Source organism: Lynx canadensis, chromosome D2 (genome assembly GCF_007474595.2).
Source record: "Lynx canadensis isolate LIC74 chromosome D2, mLynCan4.pri.v2, whole genome shotgun sequence".
NCBI classification, from domain to species: Eukaryota; Metazoa; Chordata; class Mammalia; order Carnivora; family Felidae; genus Lynx; species Lynx canadensis.
Genome location: NC_044313.2, coordinates 40,065,365 through 40,093,263, shown reverse-complemented (window position 1 = coordinate 40,093,263; position 27,899 = coordinate 40,065,365). Strand labels below are relative to the sequence as shown.

General features: G+C 53.6%; 1 protein-coding gene across 1 annotated transcript; it reads right to left on the bottom strand.

Annotated features, from left to right (window-relative positions):
• OGDHL (oxoglutarate dehydrogenase L) lies at positions 1-27,899 on the bottom strand. Its single transcript, XM_030335353.1, has 24 exons — positions 27,833-27,899; positions 25,481-25,552; positions 24,211-24,415; positions 21,741-21,899; positions 16,760-16,862; positions 16,250-16,365; positions 15,948-16,102; positions 14,990-15,136; positions 13,077-13,167; positions 11,594-11,773; positions 11,256-11,384; positions 9,548-9,727; positions 9,100-9,252; positions 8,459-8,561; positions 7,813-7,941; positions 6,703-6,853; positions 6,081-6,208; positions 5,273-5,451; positions 3,454-3,525; positions 3,240-3,365; positions 3,064-3,136; positions 1,537-1,700; positions 1,209-1,363; positions 1-753 (listed from the first exon to the last, which is right to left on the bottom strand). Exons 3-24 carry the CDS (start codon positions 24,412-24,414, stop codon positions 630-632), a joined length of 3,021 nt encoding a protein of 1,006 aa, XP_030191213.1. The 5' UTR covers position 24,415; positions 25,481-25,552; positions 27,833-27,899; the 3' UTR covers positions 1-629.

Genomic DNA, 27,899 nt, shown 5'->3' with positions numbered 1-27,899 from the left:
AACTCTCTTAAGCACTTTTTTATTTCTCTGTTATTTGGTTTTCTGCTTTGGTACACTTGAGCTGCAGCTGTATTTCACACAGAAGCTGACATACCTCATTATGACGCGCTCCATAAAACAGAGCACATTTAAATCACCTGGCATGGTTTTGCTGCACCTGGTTGTTATTGCTGAAATCTTTATTTCTAAGAGCACAAAACAGAACATTCCTTGAATCTACAAATGAACAAGGACAGGGTTAAGCAGCAACCAGATCTACCAGGATGGGAGATAGGGGCCAAAGACATGGGCTCCTGGGTGGCTGTCTGCAGAGACACGAACAGCACAGATGGAGAAGTCACACAAAAATTTCAGGAAGACCAGGGCAAGCGGGGAAACACTCCCGAACTACAGCCCATCTATCAGAGCCCTGTGGCTTGCTCAGTCCTAACAGATTCTGACATAAACAAACACCAAGGTCCAAGGTAGCATAATACTGAAGCCAGCAGCACCTACCTTTGGCCTTAATCACTTATGTGAGTATTGTTTTATCGTGGGGCTCTGGACAGCCCCTCTCCTGGGCAGGAGCACACCCGTCCCTCCCCTCACCAGCCAGTCCCACAGCAATACCCAGCCAGGCCTTGCCAGCTCTAAAATGTCTTGCCCTCAAAGGCCTGGAGATTAAAGGCAGTATCCAGAAACTTCTTCAGAGAAACCAGGTGAGTGTTCCTGTTTCCTGTGGCTGGTGCAGCCGCTGGGTCACGGCCAACGTACCTGGGGGAGAAGAGACACGTTAAAAGGAGGTCTGGGCCTGGCCTGGCCACTACCCCAGGACTGCATCGGGTCTAATCCTGATCATCATCCTGCCATAGAGGTGAAGAGCCTGATGTCCCAAGAGGCTAAGTGACTGGCCTATTATCAAAGGAGCTCTGAGATATGCAGCAAGTCTTCTAGTTCAGTTCCGGCTGCAGAATGAAGACAAAGGTTTAGTCTTTGTAAGGTGGAACTGATGGGGTCCCTGGTCTGTCCCCAACAGCCATAAAGCCAGCAGGGACTATGAAACTATCCCCTTGATTTCCAATGTGGTCCAGAGAAGGGCAGTGGCCAGTTCTGGTTCACACAGCAAATGGGCCGGGCAGAGCCAGGACGAAGCCTCAGGCCCTCAGAGTCCCTTGGGCTCAGCAGAGGCAAGGGGTAGGTGGCAGGCACCCGTACCCCAGCCTCGTTACCATATGGGCCGTGCCCGACTCAGGATGGTCATGAAGCGCGGGCTGATGTAGTCATAGTAGCCCATGTTCTTGTGCTCTTCCTGACACCACACCAGCTCTGCGCCCGGGTACTTCTCTGCCTCTTGCTTGATCAGGTCGAAGGGGAATGGAGAAATCTGGGACAGGCAAGGAGAAAGCAGAGTACAGCCAGGAGAAGGGGGGTGCGCCCACAGCCCCAGCTCCCTTCGTGGGGCCTAGTCCCAGCCCTGCCTGGCATGCTGCCCAAAGCCCGGGGGCCGGTGCTTTGACCTTGTCCACCACTCCGACTGGGTGAGGGCATGGGGTGCACCTGCTCCAGGCGGGTGATGGCCACTTGTTCCTCCAGGCCCTGGCTGCTCCGCTCCTTCACCAGGTCGTAGTACACCTTTCCAGTGCAGAAGATGAGCCGCCGCACCTGCTCAGGAGTCTGCGCCGCAGCCCCATCCTCAGGAATCACCCGCTGGAAGCTGGCCCCTGGAGGTCCAACAGGGCATGGCAGGGACATCACCTCCCACAGGTGCATCAGCTTGGCCAGAACAGCTCGAGAATAGGACCCGCATCCCTAGCCACCCCCATGCTCTCCCTGGCCACTGAGACTAACCCCCCAGGTTTGGATCTGTGGCCTCTTGAGCCAAACCACAGAGCAGGGGACAGATGACACCCTGAGATGTCACAGGAAAGGGACAGAAATGGGCTGGAGCCAAGACAGAGGGGCAGGTATGACAAGGAGAGCCCTTGGAGAGGATAGAGAAGGTGACATCAAGTCCTCATCTGATAGCATCAACATCTGCCCCCAACCTGCTCCCCATCCAGTCACGCTTACCTTCTGCATGCACTCCAGCCACCTGCTCACCAAGCTAGAAGGTGACCTGTCTGGGAGGCTGCACACATTTCTCCCTTCCTCCCTTAGGCCTGTAGCCAGGCCACCATGTCCCAAGTTCTGAACATTTTTCCTCCCTGGGCTCACACCACGTGCCAGGCACCAAGCCAAGAATGCTCCAAAAACCTCTGAGGAAGACACTATAGTGTCCCCAAATCTCAAGTGAGGACACTGAAGCCCAGAGGGTACCTGGCTGCCAGGCCTCAGGAGAGAAAAGCCAGCACCGGGTGTTCAGCCTGGGAGGTCCGCAGTGCCAAGGCCAGAGCTCTGAACTGCCAGCTCAGTCACCTGCCCACACCAGAGGGGATGCCCCAACACACACAGGTGACAAACAAACACCTGTCCACACTGCTGAGTCCCTTCCTGGCCAGCACCTGCCATTCTCCCTACTACCGAGGACCGTGTTCCAAGATGGCTCTGCTCTCCGAAGCGTCAGGGCCCCACATCTGCCCCTCCCTGGTCCTCCCCTGGGTCACATCTCAATTCCAACACCTGGTCCTTCAGATGCTTTATCTGGCCCTCAACTCCTGGGTAAAGGAGCCTGAAAGCTCCTGGAAGGAGCACTGGGTCCCCAGAGCCAGTAGTATCTATTTGGTTCATGAGTGAAAGAACACTGAATGAATAACTGAATGATACTCCGTGCCCTGCTGTACTGGTCAGACCTCCACCAGGCCTCCCACATCTCAGCTCCCCCAGCACAGCCAGGTGGGCCCTGCTTTGTAGCTGGGGGAGCACCCAGCGCCCTGCTCTGGCCCTGCTTCTCAGCCCAAGTGACCCAAGCCAGACCATGTCAGGCGGCCACCACGCTAAACTCCCAACCCAGCCACCGGTGAGGAATGAGCCAGGAGCTGTTGCAGAGGCACGGACGGAGGCGAGGACAGAAGAGTCCCGGGAGCAGAGGGCCATGGGCCACCAGGCCCCCCATCAGCCACCTCCCCAACACACTTGGGCACTTACCGGATACCATTTGGTCAAAGCTGGACTTGGCCTCCGGGTGCCTCAGCAGAGACTTGGGTGTGAAGATGATCAGCTATGAGGGAAACATGTGCCCAGCTGCCAGCTGCCCTGCCTGGGCAGGGCTCCCACAGCTGGGCCCGGCACTGCTATGGCGGTGAGTAGGGCAGGCAGCTCACCGGCTTGCGGAAGGGCAGCAGGACCTGGCGGCGCAGCACGTGAAAGTAGTTGGCCGGTGTGGAGCAATTGACAACAATCCAGTTGCAATCATAGAGCTGGCTCACCTCGAAGTCCTCGGTGAACACCTGGGGGGGCCGGGGTATGGCTGGGAGGTGGCCGGCCCGTGGCCCCCGCGCCCTGGCCTTGCCCCGGAGGAGGGAGGGCACTACTCACGGGGTAGGCATCGGAGTCATCGTTGCTCATCTGCAGGAACCTCTCAGGCCTTGCTGAGGAGTGTTCCGGGCCCTGAAAACAAGTGCTACATGGCACAGGCTGGCCTGAGTGTCACACAGGACAGACCCCTGGCCCTGCAAAGGCCCAGGGCTCAGGAGAAAGTCTGGGTGGCTTCTTGGAGGAGATGCCCTCTCTCTCTGGAGCCCAAACCACAGTAAAGGACCAGGAATGTGGAAGAAGAGTAGAGAGGACATTCTCAGAGGAGGGTCTGGCTAGAGCCAGCACACGTGAATGTGTAGGGCAGGAAGGACAGGCAAAAAGGCCAAGGTGAGATGCTTTTTCCTGAATGTTCTGACCTACAGCAGTTACCATTTACTGAGTACCTGCTGGGTGCTAGGCACAGCTCTATGGACCAAATACACATCACTCACTAATCTTGAAAGCAGCCCCATGGTGAAGACATTTGTTTCCTCGCTTTGCAGATGAAGGTGAGTGGCAGAGAGATGAAGGAACAACCCCACAGTCACTCAGCCACAGGAGGCACATTCGAACCCTGACTCCTGCTCCTGCTCTCGCCCACATGGGCTGCTCCGCTCCATGGCAGCAGCAAGACAACACCACACTGACCTCCAGGAGGTGGGTCCCCATGAGATGAGGGCGACCTGCCCCACAGCCCCAAGGACCCGGTGCCACGGCAACAGGCAGGCCACCCAACCCTCCCCACCCAGCCTGGCTCAAGCTCCACCCTGTGCCTCTCCAGCTAAATGTCCTTGGGCAGGGCCAGTCCACTTCTTTCAAGTGTGAAACGGGCCACAGGACTGACCACCCAGTCCAGTAGTGAGAATCCCACAGGACTACACACGGTGCTCAAGACGCTCAGCACAGGGGCGCCTGGGTGGCTCGGTTGGTTAAGCAGCCAACTGTTGACTTAGGCTCAGGTCATGATCTCACAGTACGTGAGTTCCAGCCCTACAGCAGGCTCTCTGCTGTCAGTGCAAAGCCCACTTCGGATCCTCTGTCTCCCTCTCTCTGCCCCTCCCCCACTCATGCAGTGTGCGGGTGCTCTCTCTCAAAAAAAAAAAGATGCTCAGCACAGGGAGTCCTGGCTCTGAACAGCCATTCGGTGATGATAATAGTGATCGGTCCCTGACTAGATGACCAGTCCAAGCTGAACAACAGGCCCTCAAGGGACATCCACTGTAGCCCAATTATCCAGGGTGGGGGAGGCCCTGCCCCAGGTCACAGAGCCAGGCAGAGGTCACAGAGGCTTCCCTGGAGCCGGTGCAGCCCTCCCATCCCCCCAGCTGGTCAGGCTGAGGGCTCTGCTCCTCCCCTTCCCTCCCTCATGGGCCTGCACATCCTCCCTCTTCCCTGTGGGCGGCACACACACTGGTCACTCAGGAGAAGACCACAGGACTGGCAGGACGGCACAGCGTGACATTCAGACCTCAGCTTCTAGCTGTGTGACCTTGGGCAAGCCACTCGATTTCTCTGTGCCTCAGTTTCCCTCATCTGGAAACCGGGAGCAGTACCTAGTTCGTTAATTTGTTGTAAGCACTGGAAGAGCTCACAGAGAGGGTTTTAAACAGCACCCAGCCCAGAGCAAACCCTCAGACATATCAGCGACTTTACTGCTAGTGACAGCAATGTCAGCACAGCAGCAACACAGACCTATGCAGGCCCCAACCTGAGCAGACCCATGTGTTCCAGGGGCCAGGAAGAAAAACACCCCCCAACCTGGCTGGAGGCCAAGGGTCCACCCACCTTCTCCCAGGAGTGCCACAGCCCACCCAGCCCCAGCCACCACAATGGCCCTCACCATGCCCTCCATGCCATGGGGCAGCAGCAGTACGATGCCGTTGTGCCGCACCCACTTGGCCTGGCCGGTGCTGATGAACTGGTCGATGATGCACTGGGCCGTGTTGTGAAAGTCACCAAACTGAGCCTCCCAGAGGACCAGGGCATTGGGGCTTGCCATGGCATAGCCCAGCTCAAAGCCTAAACAGAAGTCACAAACACAGAGCCTGTCACACATTGCCATCAAGTGGCAGTGGCTCCATTCAAACCCAGCTCTTCTTCATACACTCTCCCTGCCCCCACCCATCCTTCCCAGCAGGCCAGCAAGAGCCAGGGGACTCCTTGGGCCCAAAGGCCAGAATCTTCCTTCCTGGGAGATGACAATACGCCCAGAGATGCCCACCCTCAGCTCCGACCTCACCTATGGCCAGCTTTAGCATTATCTAGACAAGGAGCCAAGTCCAAAGATACCTTGGGGAGGCAGCAGGAGCCATCTGCCAAGAGGAACCCCCCAAAATATTTGCAGTGATGTTGAGGGGAAGGGAGGGAGTGGGGGGCTGGTCTCTTCAGGGTTTCTGCCTCTGGAAGGAGACAGTGAGGGAGGAAGCAGGCCAGCTAAAGGTCAAGCCAAGGGAGAGAGAGTACAGGGGACATAGATAGTCCCAGGAGCCCAGAGCCTGGAGAGGGGCTCTGGAGATAGAACTGTTGGGTGCAGTGCAGGGGTGGTCATGGTCAAAACAATAAAGCTAGGATAGCTTGGGGTGCAAGACCCTGTCCGGTCCCCAGGCATCTCAGGGCCCATCTGACCTGCAGGCAGAGTTCTGACCCACCCAGGACTCCATACTCTGAGAGGGAGCTGTTGCACACAGTGTAGGGGGCCTGGTCAGGCCAAAGGTGGTTCATGGGGACACACGTCCTCCGGTCAACTTCCTGGTCATGGAGAACGTGGTGCCGGTGACTAGAGAGAGACAGATGGGGAAGGGATGGAGGGCAGGTGGATTACCACCTGTTCACCCACAGCAGGTGGACCAGGTAACAGGAGGCAGGCAAGCCTCTGTCACTGTGCCAGGAAATCAGACAGAATTCCATAAGATGGCCACACCAAGAAGATCCTGGGAAGCCAGAGCAATCTGGTCTCTCCTCCAGGTAGCCTCCCTTCCCAGTGGTAATCCCACAGGGTCAGAGAGGTGGTCCAGCAACCTTCTGATGGCTTGACCCACGAGCAGGGGCTGGGGATGCTGACGGGGTTACCTGTGACTACCTCAGCCAGATGAGGCTTCCCCAGACATGGTCCAGGAAGAGAAGGAAGAGCCAACTCCACTCCGGAGCTCCTGGGCTGACTCTGGGAGACTCCGAGCAGCACAGATGAGCTCCCAGAAAGCCCGTGGGGTCAATGTGGACAAGGCTACTGCCCATGGGGCCCAGGACCCAGAGAATGTTCCCCACCCTCACCTGAACGTGCCCCTCTCCACGTCCTGCCCACTAAGCCGCACGTGGATACCCTCCTTGAGCAGGGAGCCAAAGGCCATGTACTCTGCCAGTGCCCAGTCCACCGTCCGGTTCTTGATCATATCTGCACGGCCCCGCAGGATTCGAGAGAGGCCTGCAGGAACAAGCAGCCGGCCTGAGGGATTCAGGGACTTGGCGACCCCACCTGGGACAGCCCAGGTGTGTATGTACTCCACGGACATCCTTCCCACAGAGCAGGGCCTTGGCAGGCCGCAGGAAACCCACTCCATGAGCAGGACTGAGCGCGCCATCCCCAGCTTCCCTCCCTTCGGGAAGGAGCAGGCATCACTAGGAGAGCACCTGCCACATGTAGATGCCACATGCACTGAGGAACATTCACCACAGGTCACCTGCCGCTCTCCAGATGAGGAGACTGAGGCTCAGAAGAGGGAATTATCTTATGCATGACCACAGCACTATAGAGATGTCTGGATCTGAGCCCAGGCACCCAGCCCAAGCGGGGCTCCTGTTGGTCCTATACCCACATGGGACCCATGTGACACGCGCACAGAGTGGGCACCCCAAGACGCCTGGGCTGCCACGCACACTGTGGAGGAATCCCCTTGGAACTCCCACAGGCTGGTCCGAGGGTGTACAGGCACCCCACACCATCTTGGGGGCCTTCCAGGCTGCCCAACCAGGACGGCCACAGCCAGGAGGTACAGCTAGGCTCACCCAGGAGTGGCAGGGTCGCCCTGTCTCATCCATCCAGGTCAGCAGCAGGCCCAGCACTCCTGCCCACCCCCCTGCCCACCCCTGACATTCCAGGTCCAACTACCCACTCCACGGGAGCCCCTGCTTCCCTACTCTCCTTCTGTTTGACCGCAGACACCCCCAGCAAAGGTACTGGGAAAATCCAAGGTGCCCAACGTAAGCCTTGGTCACTGGCATCCAGCAGGGAGCGTGGCTTCTACATCTGCCCACCCTAAGAGCAACTATTATCATGGACACCTCACAAGAGGTTCCAAGAGCTCAGCCGACGTGCCGACAACCAAGTGGGGACACGGCCAGCCCTCCCCGACCCCTAAGCACCATCCTGCACAGCAACCTCACCTGTGTGGATCTTAAAGTCCTTCAGGGGCACGGAGCTGGCCACTTCACCAATGTGGGTCAGCACGTCCTCGGGAATGCCTGTGGCCGGGCACGTCATGCTCTTGGGCTCCCCGTCCACATTGAAGAAGCCTGAGAGAGCAGAGTCTGAGTGCTTCTGGGTGGTGATCGGGCCTCAGATCCCCTGGTCATTGTGCCTCCCCAGAACGCAGGGACCCACATCTTCCTTAACCCCACCTGCACTCAAACCCTGACCCACCCTCGGGACCTGCAACAGCTCACAGCCGCAGCCCAGTTCCTATCTTCCCCTGGGCCCCTGTGGGGACCACTCCCTGGGCCCAGGGTCACAGCCATCCAGCTCTATCCCACGGAGGCCCTCTGAGCACCCCTCCCCCAGGCTCTCTCCACTCTGGCATCCACCAGCTTTGGTTCAGCCCTCCCTTTCCAGAGAATAGCTGGTTACACATGCCATCTCTCCTGTATCCAGGCCCATCCCCACCTGCAGGAATCAGCCCCCCAACAGCCTCAGGAGTCTCATGAATGGAGCCCACAGCCTCTGGGCTGGTCAGTGACTGCCCTTACCAGGGCCCACTGCAACCTTGGTCCCAGGCCCTGGCGAATCACTCTCAGCCACACACCACTCGCTCACCGGGCCAGGGGGAGTCCAGCCAGTGCTTTATATGCAGAATCTTTTTATCCTTGGACCTGCCATATGCCTCCTCACAGATCCGGTCATATTTGGCAATTTCTTCCTGAAATCAGGGGGAATGTGGGGATTGAGGTATTGATGGCCCAGACAGCCAGAGGCTGGATCAACCCAGACTCGTAAACCCTGGTCCTCCTCACTACATTCTAGAACTGTCTGTCTGCTGGCCTGCAGGGACCCTGTGGCCAGAAGCCAAAGTCTCAGAATTAAGGGGGATCCCTCCTGCTTAGTAAGGGACTTGGAGGCGGCTCAGAAAAGAGTCACAGTGCTTCCTCTCAGAGCTCCCTCAAGGCGCGAGGACCAACGCATCCACAGATAACTGTGAGGACAAACAGTTCAGGCCTGCCTCCTGTAGGAAGTCTTCTGGACTCCTGCCTGAGGCTGAGCTTCCCCCACATGGCAGCATTCCCTATGCCCCACCAGGCTGTAAATGTCTTTGGTTCTCTGTCCTTGACAGCTAGGGGATGTTAGGGCAAAGGCCAAATTGGCTACTTCTTTAAGTCATTGCCAACATCACCAACTACCCCAGGGTCCCAGCTCTACTGGAGGCTTATCCCAGGTGTCCATGATGCTAGCCTGCCCACCTCGAACTCTTGCAGGGTGACGGTGCCCTCAGCAATGAGCTTGTCCGCGTACTTCTTCAGCACAGGCACCTGTCTGTGGATCTGCTTGTACATGAGCGGCTGCGTGAACATGGGCTCATCCATCTCATTGTGGCCACGCCGGCGGTAACAGACCTGCAAGGACAGCATGGGGAAGGGCTCAGTCCGTGTCCCCAGGCAGTGCAGGCCTAGTCACTGCACAACTGGGGCACAGCTGGCAGGGTACACCCTTCGAGGCCCCTGAAAGCCCCCCACTACCACCTATCACCGAATGCCCCACCTCCTGGCCTTTGTACAGACTGTTCTTGGGGGCACCAAACCCCAAGAAGCACTCCCAGCCCTCACTGCCAAAGATATGGCAGACGTGGCCCACGTGGCATAGCAGGGACAGGTTATATACTCCCCACCATGCTCACAGCCCCAAACCCACCAAGTCCACCACAACATCTTTATTGAAGGTGTTCCTCCATTCAGCTGCCACACTGCACACATATATCACGGCCTCTGGGTCATCTGCGTTCACGTGGAAGATAGGCGCGTTAACCACACGAGCCACATCGGTGGGGTATGGTGATGAGCGGGCCATGCGGGGGTCTGTGGTGAAGCCGATCTGCAGAAGCAGGAGAAAATGACAGCACCTCTGTATTCTTAGAGCTAGACAGGCAGTGGGTCAAGGAAACTGCCTGGGAGACCGGTGGGTCAAGGAAACAGGAGTTGTCTTTGCCTTGAGGTCCATTAGGTGTGACCAGGAGATACGTGGCACATGAAGGGCTGAGAGTCAATGGCCCTGGGGCACCTGGGTGGTTCAATCAGTTAAGTGTCTGACTTCAGCTCAGGTCATGATATCATGGTTGGTGGGTTCAGGCCCTGCATCGGGCTCTGTGCTGACAGCTCAGAGCCTGGAGCCTGCTTCGGATTCTGTGTCGCCCTCTCTCTCTGCCCCTTTCCTGCTCATGCTGTCTCTCTCTGTCTCTCTCTCTCTCTCTCTCAAAAATAAACATTAAAAAAAATTTTTTTAAAGAGTAAATGGCCCCTAAATCAGGCGTAGCAGCAGGCCCAACAGGGATGGCAGCAACACCAGGGAAATCATGCCTTTTTTTTTTCCTGCATTTTACACAGAGGTAGTAAGAATGCAGGCGTGGGTAACTGCCAGTCCCATCAGTTGCTATGTGTGCAATTCTGAGCAAGGTACTTAAATTCCCAAAGCCTCAGTCTCCTCATCTACGAAAAGGGCTCATTAACTACCACCTCACAGGGTTATTCTGTGAAGATTAAATGACTTAATGCAAATAAGGCAATTAACTCAGGGCTTCATAGGCTCAGGAGAGCTATTAGTAAGCACAGCTGCCTGAAGAGCAAAGGCCTGTGACAGCTGTGTTCTAAGACTGGTTCCTATAGAGCTAAAAGCAGCATCTAGTTTCATGTCCAGCCTCTGTGCCAGTTACACCTGTATACCTGTCCTTACAACGTTCTCCATGGTGCGTGTGTATTTATGTATATGTATATGTGTATGTGTATGTGTATGTGTATGTGTATGTATATGTGTGTATATATGTATATGTATATTGTATACATGTGCATATGTATATGTGTATGTGTGTATATATGTATATGTGTATGTATATGTGTATGTATATATGTATGTATATGTGTACGTATATGTATATATGTATGTATATGTGTATGTATGTGTATGTGTATACATGTGCATACGTATATGTGCACGTACACGTATATGTGTATATATATGTATATGTGTATCGTATACATATGCATATGTGTATGTGTGTATATATGTATATGTATATATGTATGTATATGTGTGCCTATATGTATATACATGTGCATACGTATATGTGCACATACATGTATATGTGTATATGTGTATATGTGTATGTGTATGTGTATGTGTATATGTATATGTATATGTATATGTATATGTATATGTATATGTATATGTATACATACAGACACACACCAATTTCACAGACCAGGCTGGTCTGCCTGAAGTCATACATTGGGGAGTGGCAGAGCAGTGGGATTAAAACCAGGATCACCGCACACTTCCCCCAAAGTGCTACCTGAATTTCAGGAATGGGGGACACTGACAAGGCCTGGCAGGCAGCCCAGGCACTCACCTGGTTGTTGACGACGACGTGCACAGTACCATTGGTGGTGTAAGAGGGCAGGTCACTCAGGTGGAAGGTCTCATACACCACGCCTTGGCCGGCGAAGGCAGCGTCCCCGTGAACCAGGATGGACATGACCTGCAGGGCAGGATGTGAGCCAAGAGGAGCCCAAGCCTGTGCAGCCCATCTCTGTGCACCATACTGCAAAGATCCAGGGCCTGTTCCTCAGGGACCATTACTCACTCAGAGCCCGGCCCTCAAAGGCCACTCCTCAGAGCCCGGCCCCCCGGAGCCCATTCCTGAGCCCAGCCCTCAGAGCCCACCCTTTAGGACCCAGGCGAGTTCACCTTCTTGCCCTGGGCATCCCCTCGGTAGAACTGTTCTGCCTTCGTTTTTCCCTGCACCACAGGGTCCACAGCTTCCAGGTGGGAGGGGTTGGCCACAAGGGACAAAGTAATATTTCTGTTGGTGACCCGGTTGATTCTCTCATGGTACATGCCGAGGTGATACTTGACGTCTCCGGAGCCCTGAAAGTTGAGGTGGGCCGTGATGAACCCACCCCTCTCACCCGCACAGGCAGACACGTGGACATGCAAGCCCACAGCGGGACTGGGACGCTCCCTGGACTCTGCTCCCTGGGAAGACTGCTATTCCCGACCTACACCCTCGTCCTGCCCTCCCACCCCACATACTGCCCCTCTTTTTAAATTTTTTTTTTTTTCAACGTTTATTTATTTTTGGGACAGAGAGAGACAGAGCATGAACGGGGGAGGGGCAGAGAGAGAGGGAGACACAGAATCAGAAACAGGCTCCAGGCTCTGAGCCATCAGCCCAGAGCCTGACGCGGGGCTCGAACTCCCGGACCGCGAGATCGTGACCTGGCTGAAGTCGGACGCTTAACCGACTGCGCCACCCAGGCGCCCCATACTGCCCCTCTTTGTGAAAGGCAGGCAGGTTCCCCCAGGCCTCAGAGGCCAGCCAAGGCCCCTCATCAGAAGCCCTTCACATGATCAACTACTGTCCTCAGCATTAATGACGGTGCAAGCAGAGAAATGAAGGGGGTGTTGAGACCGGTGGCAAATACTGGAGCTGGACCCCTACCTAACTCCTTGCACCAAAGCAACCAACAATGTACACACGACAGATGAGCCTACAGTACAGCAGAGAAAAACATTATATATGTTTCAAGACCCTTCAAAAACAACGTACAAACCTCAGAAGCCATAAAAAATAAGGCAGCTAAAATTTAATAAATCTGCCATAAAGGAAGCAAATCCATGCAGTATTAGGGGGGAAAAAATCAAGCTGAGAAAAGTAACTATAAGACAAATGCAGGCAAAGGCTAACACCCTCAATATATAAAGCACTTTTACAAACCAGTAAGACAAAGCCCAAAATCCCAGAGAAAAATGAGCAGGGGCACCTGGTTGGCTTAGTCGGTTAAGCATCCAACTCTTGGTTTCAACTCAGGTCATGATCTCACGGTTCATGAGTTTGAGCCCCGCGTCCAGGCTCTGCACTAATGACGTGGGGCCTGCTTAGGATCCTATCTCTCTCCCTCCCTATGCCTTTCCCCCATGTGTACTCTCTGTGTCTGGGCCTCAGTTTCCCTGGCTGAAAAACAAGGAGGTTGGTCCAGATTACCTGAGGACTCTCCCAAGTTTCAGAGATCATAGCACTCACCTTGGTGGCCTCACAACAATATACCCATTCTCTCCCCATTCTTCCGCATATCCATCCATCTACAGATCTGTTTGAGCCTGGATGCTTCTGGTCCAGCCCCTCCCGAATCTACCTCCCAGATATCTGGGACCAGGGCTTGACACCTACCTCATCTGCTGCCTCCAGCTTGGGGTCAAACTGGCAGAAAATCTGCTCCAGGTCCTTGCGGATCACATTGGCCAGCACATTCAGCCTGCCCCTGCAGCCAGAAGTGGTAGGACTTTCATCTGGCAGAGGCCACCTCCTGCGACAGGCCCCAGCATCCCCCCACTCTTGCCCACCTGGGCCTACCAGAGCCCAGCATGGCAGTCAGGGGAGCCCTCCCAGTACAGCCCAAGGGAGGCCCGGCCCTCTCATCCTGTCTCAATCTACAAGGGCACATGAGTGGCTCTGGTGGGCCAGCTCCCCTAGACACCCCTGTACAACTCAAGACTCTGGAGGTCCTCAAGCAGGAGCCACTCAGCCTCATGGCAGGATGCACATGCACCATCCCCCGGCACCTCCACTCCACTGTCCTCCAGCCAAAAGCTGAGCCTAACCCAGCACCTCAGCCCCAATCTGCTACCCACAGCTGCTCGCACATGACTCCCAGTCCAGCCAGCAGTGTCTTGATGCAGGACGGGGATGAGGGGACTGGACTGATCCTAAGGGCAGGAGTTATCAGGGACCTGTTCAGGAAAGCTGAGGTCTAAGGGTGGTGGGGACAGGAAAGCAGCCAGAGACCAGGGACTCTCTAGTGCAGCCTGGACTTCCCATCAGGCAGCGGTTTAATTCAGGGGTGGGCACCAGGTTGATCGGGACATTGGGGAGGCCTCAGAACTCACCCCCCATAGCCCACCAGCAGACATCAGCCTCAGGCCTGCACACACCCTGGCCAGACCTCTGGCCTCACAGAAGGGCCATCTTCCAGGTGGGCCTCTCTCCTGTTCTGTGGGTCAGGGCTATGAGGCCACAGGAGCTGAATGAACAACCCTCAGCCCCTCTCGGACAAGCCCTGTAGCCTCAGAGTCCCCTTAACTCCCACTGTGGAAGCTTGGCGTAGAACAGTCCTTTGGCTCCCAGGGCGCTCCTCAGGCCAGGAGCCTCCCCCAGCACCACCCTACAGTCCCACATCTGCCCTTGGCTGCTCAGTGCCATCCTCCCCAAGAGTTCCACTGAAGCCATGTGTGGGGGACCTCAGACCACTAAGCCAGCTCTTCCTGACCCTCTGATGAGACACTGGGCATTTCTGGGCCCCTCAGAGCAAGGAGCCATCACAGACAAACCCCAGGCTCCTGGCAGCCAGCCCACAGGAGGGAGACCCTCTCACACTGCACCTGGACACCTAGCCATCCCCCGTGCTAGTGCGGCCCAGGACTGGCCACCCACAAGCAGGTGGAGACAGTCGCAGGAAATGCTGGGGCTTTGCCCCTGAGACTGCTCTGCATGTCCTCTTATGCCACATTCCACAGGACCCCTGGTCACCTTGGTCTCTGTCCCCAGGCCGTATTCCTCACTAGTCCATAGGCTCTAGCTCAGAGGTAACCGCCCAGCTGCCAGGCCAGCCTTCCAAGTCTATCAAGGTCTCAGGGAAACATGCAGTCAGCTTGCAGCCAGGGGAAAAAGCCCTCAGCTCACCTCCAGAGATCCCCCTCCAGAGGGTGCCAACCCACGGCCACCTGCCCAGGCCCTGCCCTCACTTCCCTGGGACATAACCCTCCACACCTCCTTGTCCACAGGAACCTCCAGAGGTATGACACCCCTTTTCTGAAATCCTGACCCTCCTGGGGACAGTGGCAACATGGGGAGAGAAAAACTGAGTCTGAGCAAACCTGGTTAGTCCCTGCCTCCATGTGGCTTTGGCCAAGGGCCTGACTCTGTGCTGAGCAGGCCCTGGGGCCCAGCGACTCTGAGAACTTTCTAGACCATCCTACCTCAGGTTCCCCCAAAACCCCTGCTCTGATTTTCATCCCCTCCCTTCCATCTCATTCTGCTGGGCCTGGAGAAGAGATGGGCTGTGGAGGAGCAGGAAGGGGGCCCACCTGTGTGGCATCCCCAGGATGACATTCTCGATCCCCATCTCACTGGATTTGTCTATGATGGTCTTGAGGGCAGGAATCATGACCTCACAGCCCTCCAGGCCAAATCGCTTCTCCGAGGACCATTTCCGGGCCAGGAAGTCTTCAAACCTGCTTGGGGAGAGAAGGGAAAGGATGGAGAGGCTGGGGGTCACAGAGGCTGTTGATGAGGGCCACAGCTGGATGCCCGGGGCAGAGGGAGCAGCAACATCACCTTCCTCTGTAGTCAGGACCTGCCATCAAAATTCACCAACCAGGAGCATAGGCCAGAAGGAGACTGGGCATCCCCCCAGCCTAAATAAAGACCTCTGCTTGCACGCATCCCCAGCTGTTACCCCCCTCCCCTTTCCAGTCAGACTGTTCCAATAACCCATCTCCCCCTGCTCCCAGCCCATAGTCCTGTGCGTGCACACATGCACACGCACACACACACACACGCACACACACACACACTCCGCCCTTTCCATGACACAAAGACCTCCTCAGCACTCAGCTCCAATTCCATCCTGTACCTCACCACCACAGATCCACTCTGCACCCAGCAGCTGAGCCCCACTCTCTTCTAGGCCCCTGCCAGCCCTGGACCCAGCTTCGGACAGCCAGTGGACACAGCCAGGTGGTGCCCCACCTGCAGGGAAGCACTGCTACACTCACTCCATGTAGGGACACCTTTCTGCCCGAACTCCCGCAGCCACTTTCTGCCACTTCTGCCCCTGCTGTCATGTTCTCCTGGAGCCCATCCCTGCCACCTGGCCCCTGATGCTCCTATGGACCTCCCCTGGGCCAGGGGTGAGGCCCATCCAGTCCTGACTTCCCCTACCAGTTATCCTAGTTTCTCAGCCAGGGCCCGGGACATCTCATATGGCCCTGCAGCAGACCCACCAACCACTGCAGCCACCCTGCGTGGTGCCGGGGGCCTGACCTCATGGAGCGCACCAGCCGGGCCAGCAGGGTCCGCTTCTCCTCACTGGAGAACTGCATCACACCGGGGGTCTCAAACTTCTGCCGGATCCACTGGCACTGCTCCACGTCATTGATGAACATGAATTCCAGGCCAATGTGCTGGCAGTAGGTGCTCTGGGGGAATAGGTGGGGACTCCACAAGGAGCCAGGAAGAGGGGCAACGGTCCCAGCATCTGCAATACAAAAGGCAGCATCCTCCCTCCCTCTAGCACACTCCAGAGACAGCCGGCAGGTGTGCCTGACACACTTGTATGTGCTCACCTCCAGGCGCCGAATGATCTCCCGCAGAGACAGGGTATGCTCAGATCCCCCAATGAAGGTGGTCGTGGGCAGCTGGAACTCCTTATCTAGGTCAGCCTCCCGCAGGTCATAGAACGCTGAGGAGATACACACAGCCCAGGCAGCAGAGGGGAGGAGAGAGGGATCAGGCCAGGTGGGGCCCAGCCATATCCCCAGGCCTCCCAACAGTGCCCCCGGCACTCTCCCACCAGTTCCAGCCTAAAGCTCAAGGACTCTGTCTGCAGGGTGCCGAGGGGTAAAAGAACCCAGCCTGTACCACAAGGGTAAGCTGGGACACAAGCTTGCTGCACATAGTGCACGGGCTAGGGATGAGGGAAGATCATATGAGGTAGCCGGGCAAAGGTCAGAAGAAAGCTTCTGGGGCTGATTGCTGGACCCCAGGCCCTGGAGGCAAGCTATCTCAGAGCCCCTCACAGGGCCACAGGCACCACCAGCCGGCCCCGGCACTGCCAGAGCAATACGAACTCTCACCCAGTTTATCGATGGTTGTGATTAAGTCCGAGGGCACAAAGGAGTCCAGGTCTGCATCCAGAATGCCCAGGGGGTCCAGCTGGGCCACATGGTGGCCTCGAATCTGGGAGAAGGGGAAAAGGTCAGGGCCAGGCTGGGACCCAGATGGACACACCCTCACCAAAAGGAAAGTTCCGGGCCCTGGCCCCTCATTTCCCACTTCAGAATTTCAACTTTCCACATGTCTCCAGCACCCAGTCACTGCACGCTGCCTTCGCCATGACCACTAAGGTGGGCAGGAGCTCCACTCGGCTTAAAAGTACATCATGCCACTTTCAAAAATAAGAAAGCATGCATACACAAAAGTGTTCACTACAGTACTATTAGTAATCGCAAAATTCTAGAAGCTTCCAAATGTCCATCAATAGAAGACTGGCGTGTGGATATGGGAAATCCCCACGGGGAGTACTACAGAGCTGTTAAGAGTTGGGGCGCCTGGGTGGCGCAGTCGGTTAAGCGTCCGACTTCAGCCAGGTCACGATCTCGCAGTCCGGGAGTTCGAGCCCCGCGTCAGGCTCTGGGCTAATGGCTCAGAGCCTGGAGCCTGTTTCCGATTCTGTGTCTCCCTCTCTCTCTGCTCCTCCCCCGTTCATGCTCTGTCTCTCTCTGTCCCAAAAATAAATAAACGTTGAAAAAAAAAAAAAAAAAAGAGTAATAAAAAAAAAAAATCCCTATCTGCTACCAGGAAGTAGCCTCCCCAAAATACTGTTAAGCAAAAAAAAAAAAAATTATAGAAAAGTATGTGTGGCAAACTACCCGTTATCTAAGAAAGAGAAGATTCAAGTAAATATATGCATTTGCATGTATTTGTATATATACAAATGAACATAGGCATTAGAAAAATACATCATAAAACAAGAAAACCATAAAGTAAGAAAAACCATGATCTCTGGTAAAAGGAATAGAGTAGAATGCCAGGGATGGAAAACTAGACTTTTAAGGATACATTTGGCTTTGAAAATTTGATTTTGGAATCTTGTAAATAGTTTATATCGCTATAAAACAAAATGAAGTTTTAAAAATTAAAGTAAAACAAAACCAATGGATTCATGCATCCATTGGTGGCGTAACTACACAACTGACTAATAGAATGTCCCCAACAGACAAACAGAACTCCAGGAGAAAAATATTAGAAATTCATTTCTAGTACCAATCAATAGTGGCAGCAGTAGAATTATATTTTAAAACCACAGTGTGCAGGCTGTGGGAAAATCAAATAGTCGTTGTATTGATGTCTTTCAGACCTCTATTTCTGGCATCTTTATTTTTTTTTAAATTTTTTTAACATTTATTTATTTTTATTTATTTTTTCTTAACGTTTATTTTTGAGACAGAGAGAGACAGAGCATGAACGGGAGAGGGTCAGAGAGAGAGGAAGACACAGAATCCGAAACAGGCTCCAGGCTCCGAGCCATCGGCACAGAGCCCGACGCGGGGCCTGAACTCACGAACCGTGAGATCATGACCTGAGCCGAAGTCAGACGCTTAACCGACTGAGCCACGCAGGCTCCCCACGTTTATTTATTTTTGAGACAGAGAGAGACAGAGCATGAATGGGGGAGGGTCAGAGAGAGGGAGACACGGAATCTGAAACAGGCTCCAGGCTCTGAGCTGTCAGCACAGAGCCCGACGCGGGGCTCAAACTCATGGACCATGAGATCATGACCTGAGCTGAAGTCGGCCGCTTAACCGACTGAGCCACCCAGGCGCCCCTATTTCTGGCATCTTTAAAAGAAGACACTGACGTAAGATTGATGAGGTCAAGAACAAACCTTAAGTCCTGCATTTGGAGTATCTGGAAACATCAGTATAAACCCATAAATGTGTTGTCTGTTAGGGGCACCTGGGTGATTCAATCTGTTAAGCATCCGACTCTTGACTCCAGCTTAGGTCATGATCTCACAGTTTGTGGGTTCGAGCCTTGTTGGGCACCATGCTGACAGTGCAAAGCCTGTTTGGGATTCTCTCTCTCCTCTCTTTCTCTCTCAAAATAAATAAATAAACTTTAAAAAAAATCTTAAAAAAAAAACCACATATTTCCTGGCTCTCACCGCTGAAAAGGCCCAGAAGTCATGACCAGACCATAGCAGTGACCCTCCCAGCACTCCCTGAAGAACTGGCTGGTCTAGGGCCAGACAGAAATGTACAAGATAAGCTCAGAGCATCTTGTCATACCAGATAAGAAAGGGGTCCTCAAACACTGCTGGGGCAGGGAATAAGGACACATTTTGACAATGAGAAGGATGGTATCTATAACAGATTAAAACTCATCAAATAGGGGCACCTGGGTGGCTCAGTCAGTTAAGCATCCAACCTCAGCTCAGGTCATGATCTCACAGTTCATGGGTTCAAGCCCTGCATTGGGATCTGTGCTGACAGCTCAGAGGCTGGAGCCTACTTCAGATGCTGTGTCTCCCTCTCTCTCTGCCCTTCCCTCACTCATGCTGTCTCTCTCTCAGAAATAAATAAACATTAAAATTAAATAAATAATTCATCAAATAGGTTTAAATTCACGCATTCATATCATACTAAATAATAAGAAAAACCTTCATTGGCCACCTTTGGAGTACACTAAGGAACCATGTCATACTTTTGAAAATCAAGCATTGATCTTGCCTTTCCTATACAATTTGCACCTCAGGAGAAGTGGAACTGACAAAGGTAAGTTTCTCCTGATAGAAGTACTTCAGGTAATAAACAAAGAAACAAAAGTAGAATTAGAATATCATCACCATTTTTACCACTGCTAATGAATTAATGTGTCCAGGAAATAATCATCCAAAGCTGCTGACTGATGGAGTACCCATCACCACCAGGAAGCTGATTTTGAAACAAAAAAATTAAATCTATATTGGATAAAGCTTCTAGTCTAATTACCAATTTATAGAAATTACATGGGACAAAGGGACAGATGAAGTGACACCATGGGGATGCAATCAGCACAATCCAGACTCAGGAAAACTCTACAGCACAAACTACCTGGTTTGTTCCACATAATAAATAAATAAATAAATAAATAAATAAATAAATAAATAAATAAAATGGCAAACATAAAAACAGAGAGGAATCTGTAGACAAACAGGCAAACATGAATACCAACTGCATATCTGATGACATTAAGGGTGATTGTTAACATTTTTAGGTGTGACGGTGATATCATGGTACATTTTTCAAGAGCCTTACCTACAGAAATCCATCCTAAAATGTCTGGTGAATGAAATGGTATGTCCAGGATTTGCTTCAAAATCATCAAGGGCCAACAGGTGAGGGCCAGAGGTGGTTAACAGAGGAATCAAGACTGGCCCTGTATTTATGGGTGTGGGGTTTGCGACACAATTCTTCTACCTCTTATATGTTCGAAAATGTCCTTAATAATAAGTCTGAGGATTTTTCAGTACTGTGTGTAGATGAGCCAAGCAAGAACTCTGCCTCCTCCAGGGCTGTGAGGAGCTGCAGCCCACCCAGTGGGAACTTGCTCACATCAGGCATAACCTTTGGCAGATTTTTACCCTACAAATACACAGTAACATGCCTGAATCCAGACACTACTCCGCTGGAAGGACTCCAGTGCTTAGTCTCGGCTGAAGAACACAGAGCAGCTGAAGAGCTGGGAACGGTGGTTGGAGAATAAGGCCCTTGAGCAGCACCAATGCTATCTTGTATGTTACGTGGAGTTTTACATTCTTTCCTCTTGGTTTTCAAAGTCAACGGCTAGATCATTTTCTGGCTCTTTCAGCCAGTCAAGAAGAACAATTATTACTGTTTGCTTACAAGTGGCCCACAATCCATGGGTCCTCAGGCCTGCTCACCTCCCGCTTCCCTCCCAGCATAACTGGTGCACAGGAAGTGCAGCTGCCACCCCACAGAGCGCCTCATTCAGAGGCAAGGCACCTTTTCCATTTGCTAAGGCCTCCTCCTCCCCCGACTCCTGCGGTGGCTTGCTGCTCCTTCCCACGAAGTCTCTGCCAAGGGCCCCGGGACGCCCTTGCCCTTCCTTCAGCATGTCTGCCTGACATGTTTCTCTCATGAAACACTTTCTGCCAGATTCCCAGAGAGATCCCAAATGATTACACTTGTTATGGAAGGAACACCCAGAGCAGCCCTCCAATTAGTCCTGTTCAGTCAAGACCAAGAATATGGAACGTCATCAAGATGCTTTGTCAGAGCAGGGGCGCTGGGGACCCAGCAGGGAAGAGCCTAAGTCTCCAGAACAGAGCAGCTGATAGAGGAAGTGCTGCTTACTGAACTATCCATCCATTCATTCCGTAAACCCTAATTAGGTACCTGCTGTATATCAGTCTCAGTCCTGTTGGAATGCTCAGTCAAGAAGAGAAAACAGAAGGGGCACCTGGGTGGCTCAGTCGGTTAAGCATCCAACTTTGGCTCAGGTCATGATCTCACAGTTCTTGAGTTTGAGTCCCATGTCGGGCTTTGCACTGACAGCTCAGAGCCTGCTTCAGATTCTGTGTCTCCCTCTCTCTCTCTGTCCCTCCCCCGCTTATGCACTCTTGCTCTCTCTCATACATAATGTTTATTTATGTAAGTAAACATTTAAAAAAATTTTTTTAAAGAAGAGAAAACAGACATTATTAACAAGGGTCAATCTACTCAACTTTCATTCAACATTTACTGAAACTGATTACTTACTAAGTACTCCTCTGGAAGCCTGGGCCATAGTGGTTTCTGAGACCGCACTCCATTAAGAAAGACCACCAACAAACAAAATACCAGTATGCACAAAAAATACCAGGGGGTGGTTAATGACATAAACAGTAACGGACAGCGAGTAACCAGAGGAGTGAGAGCCACCCAACAGAGGACTCAGAGAAGGAATCTCTGGGGAAGGTGACTCTGGAGCTGAGCCAGTCCCCTTTCCGTCAGCACCTGGCCATATCCCAGAAGCCAATCCAGCCTCGAAACCTGGGCCCTCCCAGTCACTTACCTGGTAGGCCCGGATCAGGGACTGCACAGCTAGGTGGTCCTCCACCAGCTTGCTGGTCTTGGTCCGGCTCGAGACTGATGGCCTGCTCTCAGGGAACCGTGACTGAGCTGGGTCACAGGCGGCTTCCTCACTGGCTTTCCGGAAGAAGCTGTCCCAGGACTGGGAAGAGGCAAGAAAACACCCATGTCAGGGTCCGGGAGGAGTGGGGGGGTGGTCCTGGTTGGGGTCCCCAGCGGGTGCTGGGTGTTCTCTCACCACCATAGCTCTTTGGGCCTTCCCAGAACCCTGCCGAGAAAACCCCTTGCAACCAGCCCAGGACCCTCCAACCTAAAGCCTGGATCTCTTCAGTCCCCAGCTTGGAAGGCTGTTGGGGGAAGTCTCTAACTTGTGACTCAGGGGCTTCAGGTGTGAAAGGGGCTTCTAGCCCTTGGGGGAAACATGCCTTCACACATTGTGGGTTGGCAGGAGGGCAATTAGGCTGGCAGGCCCTCTCAATATTTTCAATGAATGTATCTTTTGAACCAGCATTTCCACTGCTAGAAATGTATTTATACAGGAGTGCCTAGATATACATACAAGGATGTTCCCTACAGGATTGTTCACAAAAATGACAATGTAGGGGCGCCTGGGTGGTTCAGTTGGCTAAGCGTCCAACTTCAGCTCAGGTCATGATCTCACGGTCTGTGGGTTCAAGCCCTGCATCGGGCTCTGTGCTGACAGCTCAGAGCCTGGAGCCTGCTTCGGATTCTGTGTCTCCCTCTGTCTGCCCCTCTGCTGCTTGCACTCTGACTCTTGCATTGTCTCAAAAATAAATAAACATTTTTTTAAAAAATGACAACGTAAAAAAAAATCTAGGGGCACCTGGCTGGCTCAGTCGGTGAACCATGTGACTCTTGATCTTGGGGTTGTAAGTCTGAGCCCCACGTTGGGCACAGAGATTACTTAAAAATGAAAATAAATAAAAATAAAACCTTAAAAAAATCTAAGTGGTGACCAATAGGACACAGGTTAGATAGATGATGGTACATTTAGATTCTGGAAGATAATGCAGTCTTAAAAAAAATAAGGTGCATTTATTATTGTGGAACAGGTAGAGTATCACCAAGATATGTAACTATAAAGTGAACCAAGCAGAGGCCACCTGGGTGGCTCAGTCAGTTAAGTATCCGGCTCTTGATTTTGGCTCAGGTCATGATCTCATGGTGGCTCATGAGTTTGAGCCCTATATTGGGCTCTGCGTTGACAGAGCAGAGCCTATTTGGGATTCTCTCTCTCTCTCTCTCTCTGCCCCTCTTGCTAGCACTTGTACTCTCTCTAAATAAATAAACTTAAAAAATGTATATATTTAAAAAAAAGTGTACTATTCATGTAGAAGCCAAAAGCAGATATGCATATGCCTAAGCACCTCCATGTTCTAGAACACAAGTGTTTTCTTCACACCCTTCTTCAAAAGAACAAGTGGCACAAGCCCTCTGGAAAGCAATTTGGCAAGGCCCAACAGAATTATATACACAGATCCTCTGTGACCCAATGATTCCACTTGGGGGAATTTATCCTACAGAGAGCTGCAATGTACAAGATGACAAATGTATGAAATGATGCGCGGGAGCACCTGGTCGTGACAGCCAGGGACTGGAAAAGAGCCAGATACTGTCAGTGGGGACAGGCGTGGCACATCCATACAATGGAATACTACACAGCTGGGAAAAAGAACAATGAGGCTCTTGATGCAGTGACATGGAAAATCTTGGAGTTGTGTGCTAAGAGAAGAAGGCTGGAGCAAAGCCACGGATGTTACATGTTGCTTTTGTGTGAAGGGAGGGAAACTGAGTTATACTCGCAAAAAAATTACCTAAAGAAACTCTCTGAAAGGATACAGAAGAAACTAAGAATAAACTGGGGGACAGACAGATGGGAGCTGAGCAGACAGAGGATGGGTGGGGAGGGAGCCTTTTTACTGCGTAACTTCACACTTTTGGTTTTTGAATCATGTGATCACTTTCCTCTGAGGAAAATGAGTCAAGAGAAGAGCAGCTTCACTTCTCCCTTTTTGCCCTGTCATCTAATTTTTTATTTATTTATTTATTTTTTCTTACCATCAGCAGGTATTTATTTTGTCAGCTCAGTGCATATATAAACACTTAGGCCCCTAACTACATAACAAGAGCCACCTGGAAACAGCACAGCATGACCAGGGGGCAGGGGCAGATCTCAGACCAGGTACAGCTGAGCAGGACAGGCTCAGGGCTTCTCAGGCCAGACTACCACCTACTGGCTGGTTCCGAAACAGGAAAGCAACAGACTCTCCTCACCCAACACCAAGGCCAAGGCTTTTATAAACCGGGACGATGGAGGCAAAGAAACCTGTCCAAGATCAGACAGCAGGCAAGCTGCTGCTCATCACCGCTCCCTCCACAGCCCAGCTCCAGGAGCTTCCCCCCTCCACAGCGGGCGGAGAGGGGGTGCTGACCTTGTGGACACTCTGGGGGTTTTCCAACCAGGCGAAGTACATCTCCTCCATGTAACTGGAGCTGCCTCCACGTTTGCTGCTTGGGAAGGGGGCCGGTGGCCCAGACGACCTGCTGCGCCGGCTGAACATCTGGATATCATGTGGGGCCAGGAGCCTCGAGGCCTGTGCCCCAAGCCGGGACGGCAGCAGCCTCAGCTGACTCATTCTGGACACAGGCAATGAGGGAGAGGTAAAAACCACAGGACCAGAACAAAGGCTCTGGCAGCCACCATTCACTCATCTGGTATTTTTGGTTCTACTGGGCAGGGGGCCCTGAGCTAGGCATTGATGAGACAGAGGAGAAAATGGAACAGTCTGCCAGGAGTCCCGGATTCACTGCCTAGTGGTAGGTCACAGCTCAATTAACTTCACCAACAGCTATTCAGCATTCTGAGCCCCAGTCTTGCTGAGCCCACCCACCCAGCCCACATTCCCTCTCTGCTATCCCCCTAAGCCTGATATAGCAACTATCACCAGGGTCCTACCAAAGGCAGCACTCAGCCAAGGTCCTAGAGCCCACTGTGTGGGTCACAGGGCATGTGCAGGCAGTACACCCAAGAAGGAGTGAGCCACACAGTTGGCCACCCTGGAACTCGAGCAGGGGAGTCCTTCATGGGCTGGGTGTACCATGGCTTCTCGGGAAAAAGCCTGAAGAAAGGAGGGCTGACTGAGCTACACCATCTCAGGGGGCCCATGGCACTGCTGGGTCTCTGGTCCCTGTGACCAGAAGCGGTCACAGTGGCAAGCCCTGGGGCTCCCTCTCCAGGCAACATGGGAGCTTGGCAGGGTCCACTAAGGCCACCTCCCCATACACAGGATTTGTAATATTGGACCTCCGTTCCCTTACCCCCATCTCCACCAGTGTGAGCAGAGGCCCCTCCTCTGCTCCAGCCTAGTACTGCCTGGACACAGAACAGCTTCCTCTGAATCCTCATCAACACGCTTCTGCCCAGAGAATCCCAGCCTGTAAGTGGGGTGCAACACCAGAGCCACCCCACCAGAGGCCACACAAGCAGGAGCCTGCTTCCCCTTGCACAGCTCAGTCCCAGAAAACATGCCTTCTGGGGCAAAACTGACTCCCAGGTCCTATCTGGTCCTGAGCCAATGCCCCTAGACAGGATTCCCCCACCCTATCCCCACCCATCAGCTCAACCAAGTCTCCAGAACTATCTGGCTGGCCCTTCTACAAGCCCTTCCATCCTGCTTCCTCCCTCTCTCCCTCCAAACTCACTTGCAGTAAAGAGAAGAGGGTGGTCTTCTCAAGCGAGGGAAAGTAGGCTCCTCAGGGCAACCAGCAGGAACTCTAAACAGAGTAAAATTAAAAAGCAAAAATATAGTCCAGTGAAGGGAGGAAGGGGGTGGGTTCAGCTGGAACCTGAGCCCCAAGTGCCCCAAGCTTCCCACATGCCCACCCCCACCAGCTGATGAGTCCAGGTTCCAGAGCAAGGGCCATTAGGGGCTAGATCTCCCTAGAACAGCACCTCTCCAGGTGCTGGGTTGGGGTTCAAGGCATGGGCTCTGGGATCAGAGTGCCAGGGTCCCAACCCCTGCTCTGCCACTGACTGTCCCTAGGCAAATACAGGGCTGACCCTGCCCATACGGCTCTGGGCGATGATGGAGAGACATAGGACATACTGGCCTAGAATATCAGAAGAATCTAAACAAGCCAAGAAGCTCTATCATCCCCATTCTAAGGCAAAGGAAACCAGACACCAAGACCATCCATTGTGGGAATAAAAATAAAAGCACACAGACTGTGAGCACTGACTCTGGGGTAGGCACTGTGCTTATTTAACCCTCTCAGCAATCTCATGTGGTGGGCACTTAGATTAGCCCCACGTTATAAAAGGGAAACTGGTGAGTGATGGGGCTCAGCATGGTTCCAGAACTTGTACCCTCCTCACTAGAGAGTCAGGATGTAAACCCAGATTTCTCAGAATGACATGCCCTTTCCAATAGCAACAGCCAGAAGTGCTCTCTCTGCCAGCACCCACCCCCACCCTCACAGGGGAATGGTATGGCTCAGGGTGGCAGTGACAAAGACTGGCTGTGTCCAGCGTGGCCTAGTACAGGAATACTGTGTCACAAACACTGAATGGTCTGGAGTGGCTGCTGGACACTGCTATGACCTTCAACTGGCCTGGTAGGAAGGCAGCCAGCTGGCTACCCCTGCCCCCATCCCAGCAGGGCTTGAGGACCCAGGAACCCTGGAGGGCTAGAGACAGAACCAACCTCAGTATCTGGAGCCAGAGCCCCAGCCAACCCTACCAGGTCCTGTCCACCCAGGCGAAGGCGACAGCAAAGAGTCAGTCAGGCATGCTGTGGACGCTCTGCCCAGCCCAGTCCCCAGTGGACTAATAACAGGTAGGTTGCTCGGGGCAACTCTTGGGGGTCTCTTCTCTAGGGACAAGGTCAGTACCATCCCCACCCCCAACCCCACAACCGTAACAACTGCACACATGCTGTCCAGGAAGCCTCCCACATGCAAGGCCCTGTCTGGACTGTGCTGGTGAGGACTCCTCCTGCAGTATGTCCATTGTTAAGATGAGTTAACAGAGATCCAAAGAGGGGAAGGGCCCTCCCCAAGACCTTGAAGCCAGGCAGCAATGGAGGCTGGACTGGCAATGCTGCAGGCCTACTCTGGCCCCACATTCTAAGAACTGGGTGGGCTTTTCCCTAGTTTGCTGAACCCAAGAGAAGGCAGACTCCAAGGTAGGAAGCAGGGCAGGGAGGGGTGTGCTTATTTCACTGGCAGAGACAAAGGGCCTGAGCTAAAGCCCAGAGGTTATAAAGGTACAAAGGTAGTCAGGACCTGTTCCAAGAGGCTGTGGTATGTGTGGGGAGGAGTCGCAGGGAAGGGGACGCAAGGGCGGGCTTGGGCCCATGGTGGAGGGGGGTCAGAATGGGGCCCTTAAGGTCCGGTTTATGCCCATTGTACCCCGCTGCACCTTCCCGTCTCCCCCAACATCTCTCGGGGTACGGGAGAAGCACTTCCCAGGCTGACTGCGACCTCACTCCCCTCCCGGCCTCTCTCACGGTCTCAGTTTCCTCATCTGTAAGCAGAGACCCTGGTTAAAGCTTTCTGTAAGGGCCCTGCCCCCACGAGGTCCTCAGACTTGGAAACTGCCTGGTGTGTCCCGCCAGGCACCTAACGCTGGACCCTCCCCATCCCCAGCTCGGCAGCCCTCCAAAGCCTGGCCTGTTGAGGGTGACGAGCAGCAGCTCACACCGCCTCCCTCCCCCCACAAGGCCACGAAAGGCAGCATGGACAGTATGCAGTCTTTGAGCTGAAGAACCCACGCTGATGCCTGAAACCCCACCGTTAGCAAGTCGCTCCTTCACGCAAAACACTGCATTCACAGGGTCGAACGTGCGCGAAGGGCTGGGGGTCCTTGGAGAGACCTTGGCCAGATAAGGGCGGAGCCAAGGTCACGCTCACTCCCTCTCCCACCACCCCCGACGGGGCCTGGCTCAGGACCCAGTGCAGCGGCGCCCCGGGACAGGGGAGCAGAGGGGCCGCCCCCCAAGACGGCAGGAGAAGAGGAGGCGCAGGGACCCGGAGTGGCGAGGCAGCCGCGCTCACCGGGCCGTCGGGTCCGCGCGGCAGCGCAGTCCTGGAAGCTGCAAGTCAGGGGCTGCGCGCAGGGGGT

Bases quoted from the DNA above. Each gene is read 5' to 3' on its own strand.
- OGDHL (XM_030335353.1), bottom strand. From the start codon at position 24,414: ATGAGTCAGCTGAGGCTGCTGCCGTCCCGGCTTGGGGCACAGGCCTCG. The intron at 15,137-15,947 runs GTCAGGCCCCCG...CTCCCCAAGCAG, and splicing joins CGGCTGGTGCGCTCCATGAG to GTTTGAAGACTTCCTGGCCC. The intron at 3,366-3,453 runs GTGAGTAGTGCC...CGGCCCCCCCAG, and splicing joins ATGACTCCGATGCCTACCCC to GTGTTCACCGAGGACTTCGA.